Source organism: Hemiscyllium ocellatum, chromosome 22 (genome assembly GCF_020745735.1).
Source record: "Hemiscyllium ocellatum isolate sHemOce1 chromosome 22, sHemOce1.pat.X.cur, whole genome shotgun sequence".
In the NCBI taxonomy this organism is placed as follows: Eukaryota; Metazoa; Chordata; class Chondrichthyes; order Orectolobiformes; family Hemiscylliidae; genus Hemiscyllium; species Hemiscyllium ocellatum.
The window spans coordinates 18,172,920-18,186,120 of record NC_083422.1 but is presented as its reverse complement, the minus strand read 5'-3'; the positions used below and the strand labels follow the sequence as shown (position 1 = coordinate 18,186,120).

The window sequence follows — 13,201 nt, the reverse complement described above, 5'->3', positions numbered from 1 at the left end:
ACCTTTGGTCCCATTTGCCCCAAGTGCAATATCTAGTCACCTCCTGAATACATTTAATGTTTTGGCATCAACTACTTCCTGTGGTAATGAATTCCACAGGCCCACCACTCTTTGGATGAAGAAATGTCTCATCTCTGTCCTAAATGGTCCACCCCAAATCCTCAGAATGTGACCTCTGGCTCTGGATGCACCCACCATCGGGAACATCCGCTTTGTATCTACCCTGTCTAGTCCTGTTAGAGTTTTATAAGTCTCTGTGAAATCCCCCTCAATCATCTGAACTCCAACAAAAACAGTCCTAACCTAGTCAATCTCTCCTCATACATCAGTCCTGCCATCCCTAGAATCAGCCTGTTAAACCTTCGCTGCACTCCCTTGAGAGCAAGAGCAAGTCAGAAAAGGAGACTAAAACTGCACATAGTATTCTAGGTGTGGCCTCACCAAGGCAGTGTATAACTGCAACAACACATACCTACTCCTGTACTCGAAACCTCTCATTATGAAGGCCAACAGCCCATTTGCCTTCTTTATCGCCTGCTGCACACATATGCCTACCTTCAATGACTAGTGCACAAGAACAGCCAGGTCTCACTGGTCACTCCTCTCTCCTACTTTACACCATTCAAGTACTAATCTGCCTTCTTATTTTTGCTTCCAAAGTGAATAAGCTCATATTTATCCAAATTATATTGCATCTGCCATTGATATGCCCACTCACCCAACCTGTCAGATCATGCTGAAGGATCTTTGCATCCTCGTCACAGTTCACCTTCTCACCCAACTTGGTTTCATTTGCTAACTTTGAGATGTTACATTTTGTTCCCTCATCCAAATTGTGAAAAGCTGGGGTCCTAGCACCAATCCCTGTGGCACCCCACTGGTTACACTGCCTGCCAAGTTGAAAAGAACCTATTTATTCTTACTCTTTGTTTCCTCTCTGTCAACCAGTTTTCTATCCATCCCAATTCTTCCTCCAATCCCATGCGCTTTAATCTTGCAAAATAATCTCTTATGCGGGACTTTGTCAAACACTTTTTGCAAGTCCAAATATTCCACATTGACTGGCTCCCCCTTGTCAACTCTACTAGTTACATCTTCATAGAATTCCAACAGATTTGTCAAGCATAATTCCCCCTCCATAAATCCATGCTGATTCTGCCACTGCTTTCTAAATGCTCCATTATAAAGTTTTTGATAATGAATTAGAGAATACTGATGTTAGGCTTACTGATCTATAATTTCATGGTTTCTCTCTACCTCCCTTTTTGAATACTAGAATAACATTAACTACCCTCCAATTTGCAGGGACTCTTCCAGAGTTTACAGATTCCTGGAAGATGACCACCGATGCTTCTACTATTTCTACAGCCACTTCCTTAAATACTCTGGGATGTAGATTATCAGGTTCTGGGGATTTATCCACCTTCAATTTTCCTAATATCATTTTTCTACTGGTATTGATCTCCCTCAGTGCTACCTTCTCACTAAATCTTGCATTCTTCAAAATTTCTGGTATCTAATTTGTATTCTCTTTTGTGAAGACAGAATCAAAGAATGTATTCAGTTGCTCAATCATTTCTCTGTCCCCTATTATGCATTCCCCCATTTCTGTTTGTAGGGGACCTACATTTGTCTTCACTAATCTCCTTCTTTTCAAGTATTAATTGAAACCCTTAGCATCAGTCTTTGTGTTCCCTGCAAGCTTGCTTTTATACTGTATTTTCTTTCTTAATCAATCCCTTGATCCTACTTTGCTGAATTCTAAACTGTTGCTAATCCTTTTTTTTTCTTGGCCCATTTGTATGCTTGTTTCGTGGATCAGATACTATCTCAAATTTCCTTTGTAATCCATGGATCGGTTCTCTTCTCCATTTGCTGTTGTGTCAGACAAGAATAAACAGTTGTTGCAGTTCCCCCATGCATTCCTCAAATGATTGCCAATGCCTATCTACTATCACCCCTTTAAGTAACTCTCCCCAATCTATCAAGGCCAATTCTGGTCTCATATCTTCATAGTTTTCTTTATTAAGAGTCAGCACCCTCATCTCCAAATTAACTATCTTACTCGTCATCTTGATAAAAAAAATTCTATCATATTATAGTCACTCATCCCCAAGGGGTCTCGTATAGCTGGATTGGCAATAATACCCTTCTCATTACACAATACCTTGTCTAAGATGGCCTGCTCACATTACCTGCCCTCCAGATATTGGTCAAGAAAACCATCCTGTACATTACGAGAGAGATGCAACTGAATTGGAGAGGGTACAAAGGGATTTTAATAGGATGTTGCCTGGACTAAAGAGTTTTAGTTATGAAGAGATATTGAATAGACTGGAACTATAACAAACATAATCAGGTCAGGCTCAAATAACCTTATTGACTTCTTGAAGTAACAAAAGGACTGCTGAAGGCAACGTAGAATGCACAAAATATTTAAATACCCTAAGATATTGACATGGTATCACAGACTAAAATCATGATTAAAGTCAGAGCCTGTGGAGATACGAGGCTAAAACAGAGTAGAGAAAACTCCTCGGATGCTGCCTGACCTGCTATGCTTTTCCAGCACCATACTCTGGACTCTAATCTCCAGCATCTGCAGTCCTCACTTTCGCCTGAAACTGAACTGGGTTGGCCATATAAATTCTAAGTAATAAAGGCAGACCAGAGGCTAGGAATTCTGCAACAGGTAAAGTACCTCCTGACACCCTATACCAACCTACTGTCTACAAGGCACAAGTCAGGAGCATGATGGAATACTCTTCAAGTTGCATTCATGAGTGCAGCTCCAACAACAATTAAAGCTTGGCATCATCCAAGACAAAACAGCCTACTTGAATGGTATCCCATCCACCATCTTCAAGATTTTGCCCTTGCCATTGACATATAGTAGCAGCAGTGCACATCGTCTACAGTGACTTCCAAGGCTCCTTCAAATGCATCTTCCAAACTGATGTCTTCCACCACCTAGGAGGTAGCACATGCATGGGGAATACCACCGCATCCAAGTTTCCTTCCGAGTCCCATTCTATCTTGACTTGGAACTATAACACAATTCCTTCAATGTCACTGATCAATATGCTGCATGGAAAGAATCTTGGGTGCACTACTACTTTGAGCTCCAGGAACAGTTCTGGCATCCATATTACAGAAATGAGACAGAGGCCCTGTAGAAAGTTCAGAGTTAAATTACTGAAGTGATCATAACCTTTCAGGAAAAATTTCAAGCTTGATCAGGCTGGGGGCACGTTTGTCTCGAAAGCAGGAGATTGAAGGGTAGCCCCACAGAGGTCTTTAAAATTATAAAGGATTTTGATAAGAGTGGACACAGAAAAATTTGGAGATGATAGATGTCTAATCTGAGACACCAGCTGATGTCAAGCAAGTGATTGGAGGAGTAGCGAAGGAGGAATAAGACAACAAGACAAAGATAAACTCTATTGCAGAGTTAGCAAGAGCCTAGTGGGACCTCTTGACAAAGGTCTACCATATCATGTGTCACGCTTAACTGGATAGCAGTGGGCCTTCCCTCAAGATTAAGGACATGGGGGAGAAAGTCCTCCTCTTGACTACCAGATAATCAGCAGCTTGAATGAACAGTGTCACCACTAAGTCGGTGAAGGCTGTTGCCAGTATGTCACCGAGCCTAGCATCATCACAGGCCACAGTGAAATTCTGGAAGTGAGATGGACGTTGCAAGTGTGGTACAGAGACAACTGCTAAGTACAAATGTGCCAAGCAAGTGGGCACTAAATGCCATCTAATATTTCTATTGGCAGTCAAGTACAGAAAGAGGCCATAAATAGAAGGTTCTATACATGTTGGAGAAAGTGAGGACTGAAATGCTGGAGATAAGAATCAAAGTGCATGGTGTTGGAAAAGCACAGCCGGTCAAGCAGCATCCAAGGAGCAGAAGAATCGATGTTTCGGGCATAAGCCCTTCGTGTTGTCATACAAGCAACTGACTTTTTTTTTTAAGGTTGGCCCTAATTTCTACATCTAATTTTAACCGCCACTTCCACCTCGGACAACTGTCTGTGTGGAGTTTGCAAATTCTCCCCGTGTCTGCGTGGGTTTCCTCCGGGTGCTCCGGTTTCCTCCCACAGACCAAAGATGTGCAGGTTAGGTGAATTGAGCATGCTAAATTGCCTGTAGTGTTAGGTAAGGGGGCAAATGTAAGGGAATGGGTCGGTGTGAACTTGTTGGGCCGAAGGGCCGGTTTCCACACTGTAAGTAATCTAATCTAAAAAAAAAGTCTTGAAAATGACAGAACAATCTTATGTGAGGCTAAGAATTGAAACATATTAAGGTGCACTTCAATTTTTGAAATATGTTTAACTAAATCCATTCTTGATTAGCTTTCAAATAATTAATGTCGTTTCAAAGAAAAAATGAACATTATGACAGTTCTTCATACAAGTTAGTTAGCCTGTGCACAAGACATAGCAGCAAGCCTCTAATTGCAAAGGGCTCAATGCTAGCAGATTCTTGCAGAGGACCATGGCACAGTAACTCAAATACAATCTACTTTACAAATCCATCAAAAGCACTAAAGTCAAGTCAATAAGTATTTATATTTAAAGACACTGAGCTACACTGTCTATCCAAAACACTGCCACATCCTTCAAATGGGAGTCAGTTTCTCAGACACAATTCTTACTGCAGCAATGCCATGACAGGCTGGACACAGCTCCATACCCCAGCACAGGGTCTTCCAGTAAGGGAGGAGGTGGTGCCAGGCTGACTCCCCCAGCCGAATTTCCAGTCTACAACCATGCCCGAGCATGTGAAGGAGTGGAAAGGTCAGCGGAAGGGATGGACAGTGGACAGTAGCAGCATCTGTAGGAGCACTGGATGAGGAACAGGAAGTATGGACCCATGCAACCCCAGGCCCAGCAAATGGCTCCAGCTCAGACACTGAGATCATGGGAGTGGCAGCAGTAGAGGCCATTACAGAGACCTAGAAGCCCATTTCAGAGACTCTGGCTGATATCAAGCAACGACTGGTGGAGGAACAGGAAGATGAGAGGACAAACTCCATTGTAAAATCTTGCATTATTTTCAGTGTTTCAAGATGGCCCCGGAGCATGGCAACACTTTTCACTGTACTTTTACATACATGTGACAATAAATCTAAATATAAATCTTATCTGGGACAGTTTAAGATATTTTTTTCACATCAACAGATGTTCTTACATTGTTGTTTGGTTCAGTCAGGATGGACGATGCCAAAGTGGCTATCTGGATCTTTTTCTCTTGTAACGTCTGTCTTCTCATCAGTAGCAGCTCTTCCGTGGTCAACTTTTGACAAGGCTCCTTTAAAGCAAACATTTCTTCTCCTGCAGTTTTTTAAAAAAATTCTATTGTCATCTTTCCAAGCAGGTAATCAGCAAATTCTTTTGCCTTGTCAAAAAATATATTGATAATGAATTTAAGTTTGCTCAGATTTTTCTTTGGAACTTTCTTATACTTTGTTCAACATCTGCAACAAGAAATATATTTCAATAGTCAGTCTTGAGCAGGAATCAAATCTGAAAATGTGTTGCTAGTTAAAGCACAGCAGGTTAGGCAGCATCCAAGAAATAGGAAATTCGACGTTTCGGGCATAAGCCCTCCATCCTGATGAAAGGCTTATGCCCGGAACGTCGAATTTCCTATTCCTTGGATGCTGCCTAACCTGCTGTGCTTTAACCAGCAACACATTTTCAGCTCTGATCTCCAGCATCTGCAGACCTCATTTTTTACCCCAGGAATCAAATCTACCTTCTGGAGATGAAAAAGAACCACTCAGTCTCAGCCTGCGCATATTATTGACAATCACAACTTTGATTACAAGGAAATAAGTGTACATTTGCACACATTTAAAATATTCACAATTATGAAAGCACGTTTTCCTCTTAAGGAGCTATACTTCACAGTAAAACAAACTGAAAAGCTGCTTGAAATACTATTTCAATGAATGTCAACAATTTTGCACATTATTAAAATAAAAGTTACGCCTCCAGCCACCAATTATCAACTCTTATTATCAAGAGCAGTTTATCTAGTCATTTTACATGTTATGGTTTGTATGACAGAGCAGTTTGCAAGAAGGGTTGCTGCACCTGCCAATGAAATAACTCTCAACATATCAAAATTAATTACATGTGAAATATTTTAGAATGGAATCTCTCTTTCAGCGAGGTAATCTGGAATTCTCACTAGGTTGCATTTCAGCCAAAATTGTACTAGCTTGCAGGCCTGTGAAGTGCTTCTTAAAATTAAACAGTACATTTGGCACAAGATCACAAGAGGTACCTTGAAAATTAGACTTTTATTTTTGACATACTAAGAAAGAGAATACTGTATTTCAACATAACTAGTAAGTGGTTCTGTCTGGCTTTGCTAAAAGTTATTTCAGGTGAGAGGGGAAAGATTTAAAAGGGACCGTGAGAGGCAATGCTTTCACGCAGAGAGTGGTGCATGTATGGAAGAAACTACCATTTAAAAAGCATCTGGATGGGTATGTGAATAGGAAGGGTTTAGGGGGATATGGGCCAAATGCAAGCATAGGGGACTAGATCAGTTTAGGATATCTGGTCAGCACCAAGGACTTGGAGCAAAGTGTGTTTCCTTGCTGTATAACTCTATGGTCACCAGACGGTGGATTACACACAGGTTAAAATTTTTTTTTCAAATAAACCCATAAACCTGCATAGGAAAATTGCACCTTTTAATTATAAAATTACCAACAAATTTAAGGAACAGTTTCTTCCCTGCTCTTAAGGGACTTATGAATGGACCTTTTATATATTTGAGCTAATGATTCTCTGAACCTTCTGTATACTGTATCACTATATTCTGCATTCTGTTCTCTTACCTGATGTACTTATGAGAGGTACGATTTCTCTGGTTAGCATGCAAAACAATATTTTTCATTGTGTCTCGGTACATGTGACAATAAGAAATCAAATCAAAATCAATTCAAAATATGGCTAGGGATATTCCTAAATGTGTCCAATTAAAGTATGTTCTAAAATGCTGCATAATATACTAGTACTTCAAAGGACACATTTTGCTCATGTACAAATTTGTTTGAGAGGAACACTACCACTAACACTAATCATTTTTTTGACTATAATTTAGGCCCGGATTGCCAATTGCTCACAAAGTAGAAACTCTTGGCCAATATAAAAATGAGTTGATGTTTGTATTATGGCAAATCTTCTCTGTAATTTGTTGCCACTTTGGAATATGATACACATCATGCAAATGCCAATGTGATGCACACTTCACACATGTGAAGTTTAAATGTGACAATTTACATATGATATATAAAATATTATCTGGTATATGTTATTTTCTTACTTTCCTCTTGCTGTAGATTTTCCTCAGCCATTTCTTCTTCTTGTTCTTCCATTAGGACTAGAGAAAGTATATTAACAGTTAGTATCAACAAATATGTAGGCACAGCATTTGAGTACATTGAAAAGGACATACTGATACAATCGCAATACAAGTACTGAAATTCTGAAGACACTTGAGAAAATAAACAATCTTAAACTTGTGACAAACACAAATCCAACTAAAAAAATCACTAATAATTGCTTCAATTGCTAAGCCATCTAGTAGCTCTTAAATTAAAGGTTGTTTACAAAAAGCTTATTTTTAAAAATACAGTATCCTGTAGCATCTTAAGCGACTACTTAATTTGAAGTCTACTGCAATGTTTTCAATAAGCTACATAATACAACATAAACTTAATTCCTTTGGTAAATTATTATTTATGGTCACTCGCTTTGGGGATCAAGAGATATATGGGTGTTATACCTAGCTGAAATAATTTTATTTAACCAGTTTTACACTATCAAATTTACATTAAAGGAGCAAATATAAACATGGTATTTTCTTACTTGGCTTCTCCACTGATTGAGGAATTATACCCCGTTTGTCTTTGATAGGCAATAGGTGGATAAGCTCCTTTTCAGGTTCAGTCTGCAAATATCGTGGCACCTTCTCATACTGTTCCACCCTATTTTCTTTCTTTCTTTTTTTGGCATGGGTTGGTTCACTGAAATATGACAAATAATTACATCAAATTAACCACAGTTGAAAATTAAGAATAAAAGAGAGATTAGTATTTGTGGAAAAAAGACAAAATATTTACATCTTTTTACGTTTTGGACGACGAGCTAAAAAAGTGAAAAAAGGACACTGCTTTCAAAGGGGTGAATGTGTACAGCTTTGGGAAAACAAATGGAGTTAGCTAATGCACATGCAACAATGTTACTTTTGGGAATGGTGTGCCCAAATAGAGCGGCTGGGGGTTGTCTTGTGGGCATTATTAACAGTGATGTAAAAAATTTGTATAAAGGAAGAACTGTACCCTTTGTTCAGAGATATCTCTTGACATGGCTTTGCAAACACTGCAAAGTGTGTTAATGGTTCCTCCAAAGCTTTTACTTGCTTAATAAATTTTGGCTGTTCACAGAAGATGGCATATTTCAGTTGCATCAAGTGCGTAAGAATCTCAATAAAAAGAGCCTAACAACTGGAATCGACTTTCCTCACACCATTCTTTCAGCCAAATATTTATTTAACTGTTCTTATGTGCCCTCTGCTAATTGAAACCCAGCTCAATGGTGCCTATCTCACCATTGTCTGCCAATACGCTATTAGAATTTGTTAATTTTATCAATCACAAAATTAACTGCTATTTTTAATGACAATTTTGTTGTGTTTATTAAATGCTGATACTACTTACAAGTTAAAGTTATTTAGTTTAAAAATTAATTTAGGGGATGTAGGCTTTCCTGGGAGGTCAAATATTGTTGTCCATCTCTAACTGGCCTTGAGAACATGGTGGTGAACGGCCTTCTTCAACCACTGAAATCCAAATGGTGGAGAAACACTATTTATGTAAGTTTTGAGATAAGACCAATGGGAAAGGATTCTCAGATTTGATAGCATTGAAAAGAACTTGTGGTGCAAACACTGGTGATAATCCTGGGATTAGGCTACAATTCAAGTGTGATTTTTGGGATTTACGATTATTGAGGGAGAATTCCTGAATCTGGAAGTGGGTGTCAAGATTCAGCATAATTTAATGGCACAGTGGCTTTGGGGTTAGTACTAATCCTCACAGCGCCAGGGATCTGGGTTCAAAGATGTTTTTCATAAGGGGTTGAGTCCACTACTTTTCATCATTTATATAAATGATTTGAATGTGAGCATAAGAGGGATCATCAGTAAGTTGTAGATGACACCAAAATTGGAGGTGTAGTGGACAGTGAAGGTGGTTACCTCAGAATACAACAGGATCTTGATCAGGTGGGTCAATGGGCTGAGAAGTGGCAGATGAAGTTTAATTCAGATAGATGTGAGGTGCTGCATTTTGGGAAAGCAAATCTTAGCAGGACTTATACACTTAATAGTAAGATCCTAGGGAGTGTTGCTGAACAAAGAAACCTTGGAGTGCAGGTTCATAGTTCCTTGAAACTAGATTCGCAAGTAGATAGGATAGTGAAGAAGGCGTTTGGTATGCTTTCCTTTATCGGTCAGAGTATTGAGTACAAGAGTTGGAAGGTCATGGTGTGGGTGTACAGGACTGTTGGAATATTGCATGCAATTCTGGTCTCCTTCCTATTGGAAGGATCTTGTGAAACTTGAAAGGGCTCAGAAAAGATTTATGACGATGTTGCTAGGATTGGAGGATTTGTGCTACAGGTAGAGTTTGAATAGGCTAGGTCTGTTTTCCCTGGAGTGTTGGAGGCTGAGGGATGACCTTATAGAAGTTTATAAAATCATGAAAGGCATGGATAGGATAAATAGACAAAGTCTTTTCCCTGGGGTGGGGAAAGTCCAGAACTAGACGGCATAGGTCTAGGGTAAGGGGAAAGATTTAAAAGAGACCTAAGGGGTAACTTTTTCATGCAGAGGGTGGTACATGTATGGAATGAGCTGCCAGAGGAAGTGGAGGACGCTAGTACAATTGTAATATTTAAAAGGCATTTGGATGCATATTAATAGGAAAGGTTTGGAAGGATATGGGCCCACTGCTGGCAGGTGGGACTAGATTGGGTTGGAATATCTGGTCGGCATGGACAAGTTGGACCGAAGGGTCTGTTTCCGTGCTGTACATCTCTATGACTATGACTAAATAAAGCCACCTGTGTGCCTTCAGGGCAATTCTCCCAGGTACAGTCTTTTGATTGGCTTTTTAATCAACACTATTTGTGTTGGGTTCAGGAAAGCTCAGCATCAGTAACAGGTCTCTGTTTGACCAGGTTGCAGTTTTACACAGATTCTGAGGGGAGTGAAATAAAGGCTCTATATGCTTGCAGCATCAACATTTCTCTTTTCCCTTGCTCTGAAAAACTGCCCTCTCCAACTCTCCGAATGTAATTTTCCCTGCTGTTTTGACAGAGTCACTCAGAGGAAGAATGTTAAAGATCACAGGAAATAACCTTCAGTACAACCAAGCTACTAATGAACTAAAAACTGATAACTGATGTGCCAATAAACATCAAGGCGTTATCAAAAAATCAAAAGGACTGTGGAGCTAAATGATCTATTTTGTGATGCTAGAATGGTGATTCAGAACGGTGTTCTGACATTATTTTCCCCTCCTCTGTAATATTTGTGTGGGAGGTGGGTGCTTGTTTATGCAAATATTTAAAGGGCTAAAGTATAAATTAGAAATCCTGTTATTTTACTGCTCTTGTTAAAATTACAAAAAAGAATTTATTTTATATTGCTACTGAATGAACTTGGGAGTGCTTTGCTTTTATCCAGGATAAGTTAGAGGCAAACTGGAATTTATAGTACTATCATTAAAGCTCGACATCTGTCATGACTGCAGGAATAGTGAATAATGGACGGTGACATTATAACGTAACAATACTTGTAAACGATGAAAATCTTACCTGGAATGAAGATCCCTGGTAAGAAATAATGGCCTCTGGCCCATGCTTTGCATATATTCCAAGTCATCATCATCCAGCATATCCAAAGGTAGAACATCCTCTTCCACTTCATCCTCTTCTTCATCTATTTATATATGTGAACAACAAAACAGATCAATAATTTGCAGAATCACATGATACTTTTTGCAGGAACAATGCATAAAAGGCTGTGGCATGGATCATGCAGTAGTAATAGTGAGGCCAACAGCTAATAGTGAGGCTAATGTTATTATGGCGTAAACCTTTCAGACAAGCTTTCAGAGTCTGTACGTACATAGTTAAATGCTGAAGTTGCTAATTTATCTTGCTTTTCTACAAACTTTGCCCCATCAGTGCTTTGTTGATAGATTTGGCATTTAACTTTAAGCAAAGATGTGCGGGTCAGGTGAATTGGCCATGCTAAATTGCCCGTAGTGTTAGGTAAGGGGTAAATGTAAGGGTATGGGTGGGTTGCGCTTCGGCGGGTCGGTGTGGACTTGTTGGGCCGAATGGCCTGTTTCCACATTGTAAATCTAATCTAATCTAAAGTTACTGTACTTATCTCTTTGGATAGTGTCCCTATTTCCTCAGATGGTTATGGCTAGCACGAGGGAACAAGGCTTTAAATTGAGGGGTGATAGGTATAGAACAGATGTCAGTGGTAGTTTCTTTACTCAGAGAGTAGATGGTGCATGGAACGCACTGCCCTACAAAAGACGCGCCAATTTTTAAGGGCATTTAAATGGTCACTGGATAAACATATGGATGAAAATAGAATAGTGTAGGATAGACAGGCTTCAGATTGGTTTCACAGGTCGATGCAACATCGAGGGCTTAAGGACGTTGTAGCGTTCTGCATTATCCACTGCGGTAAAATAAAGCTAGAGCTAATTCAAGGGTTAAATTAATTTTTAAACGGCATGATAGGTCTTAATAACTACCAACCACACTCTCCTGCAATTAAAAAGTATTTTTAAACAAGCTTTGGATGTCATTCTGACAAAATTTAGATTAGATTAGATTACTTACAGTGTGGAAACAGGCCCTTTGGCCCAACAAGTCCACACCGACCCGCCGAAGCGCAACCCACCCATACCCCTACATATACCCCTTACCTAACACTACGGGCAATTTAGCGTGGCCAATTCACCTGAATCGCACATCTTTGGAATGTGGGAGGAAACCGGAGCACCCGGAGGAAACCCACGCAGACACGGGGAGAATGTGCAAACTCCACACAGTCAGTCACCTGAGTCGGGAATTGAACCCGGGTCTCTGGCGCTGTGAGGCACAGTGCTAACCACTGTGCCACCGTTGGATAGTCTTGAAAAGTTAATTTATTTTCATTTCTTTTTTATTTCATCTCTCCCTTAATCTAATCTTCTATATTTCTTCTGTACATTATTTAAAATGAAATAAAAAGTTTTAATTTCTACTTCCCAACTTAGATTCTTTGGCTTAGGAAGGATTGTTTTTAATGTAATTGGATGAAGAGTCATGCTGCTGTTATGGAAAATAAAGAGCATGAAAGCATAGGAAGGATTAAAGCATGAAGACCACTGGCAATCTGTGGTCTATGGAAGGCAAGATGGGATAAGAATAGTGGAATGCTCTTATCCAATTAGCAGAGTAAGGTTGAGGCTGAAAGGTCACTATAGCGAGATGAGATAACGGTTAGTAGAGGTAGTCTCCCTGTTAAGTATCACTATGACAAGATTGGGACCATAAATATTTGGAACACGATATTAAATATCTAATTAATAGTTAGTAGAGTCAGCTTGGGACAGGAGACTACTGTAATAGATGGAATAGCTAAATATCTAATCATGACAGGTTAGTCTGGAATGGAAGATGACTGTAGCAGAGGTGATAATTAATATCTAATCATGCCCTGTTTACATGTTCCACAGATAACCTGCAGAGATAATACACTGGATCAGCTGCCCAATGCAGCAAAATGTCACAAAGAAGATTGCTGCAAGCCATTGGGCATCAGTAAACATGCTGGAGAAGCAGTCCTGTTTCTTCAAAGCTGACTTCAAAATACTGACCAATTAGTAACTTTAACATCATTCTATGTGAGAGACCCCAGAACAGTCAGCAGGCAATTGAGTAAATTCACTAAAGGTCCATAAAAACAATAATAGGGTAACTATATTAGGGGATTTCAACTACCCCAATATTAATTGGGATAATCATAGTATATAGAGTTCAAAGGTGGCATTTTTATTGAAATGTGTATATGAGAGTTTGCTACACCAACATGTAGATGGTCC

The 13,201-nt window shown here is 39.5% G+C and overlaps 1 protein-coding gene across 1 annotated transcript in view; it reads right to left on the bottom strand.

Annotated features, from left to right (window-relative positions):
• Positions 1–13,201, bottom strand: part of noc3l (NOC3-like DNA replication regulator) — a 61,521-nt gene that overhangs the window by 41,398 nt on the left and 6,922 nt on the right. Inside the window, exons 3-6 of the mRNA XM_060842375.1 lie at positions 10,908–11,031; positions 7,896–8,053; positions 7,351–7,407; positions 5,200–5,342 (exon numbers count right to left, since the gene is read on the bottom strand). Of these exons, the coding sequence (XP_060698358.1) occupies positions 5,200–5,342; positions 7,351–7,407; positions 7,896–8,053; positions 10,908–11,031 (482 nt within the window). The remainder of the gene's footprint in view (positions 1–5,199; positions 5,343–7,350; positions 7,408–7,895; positions 8,054–10,907; positions 11,032–13,201) is intronic.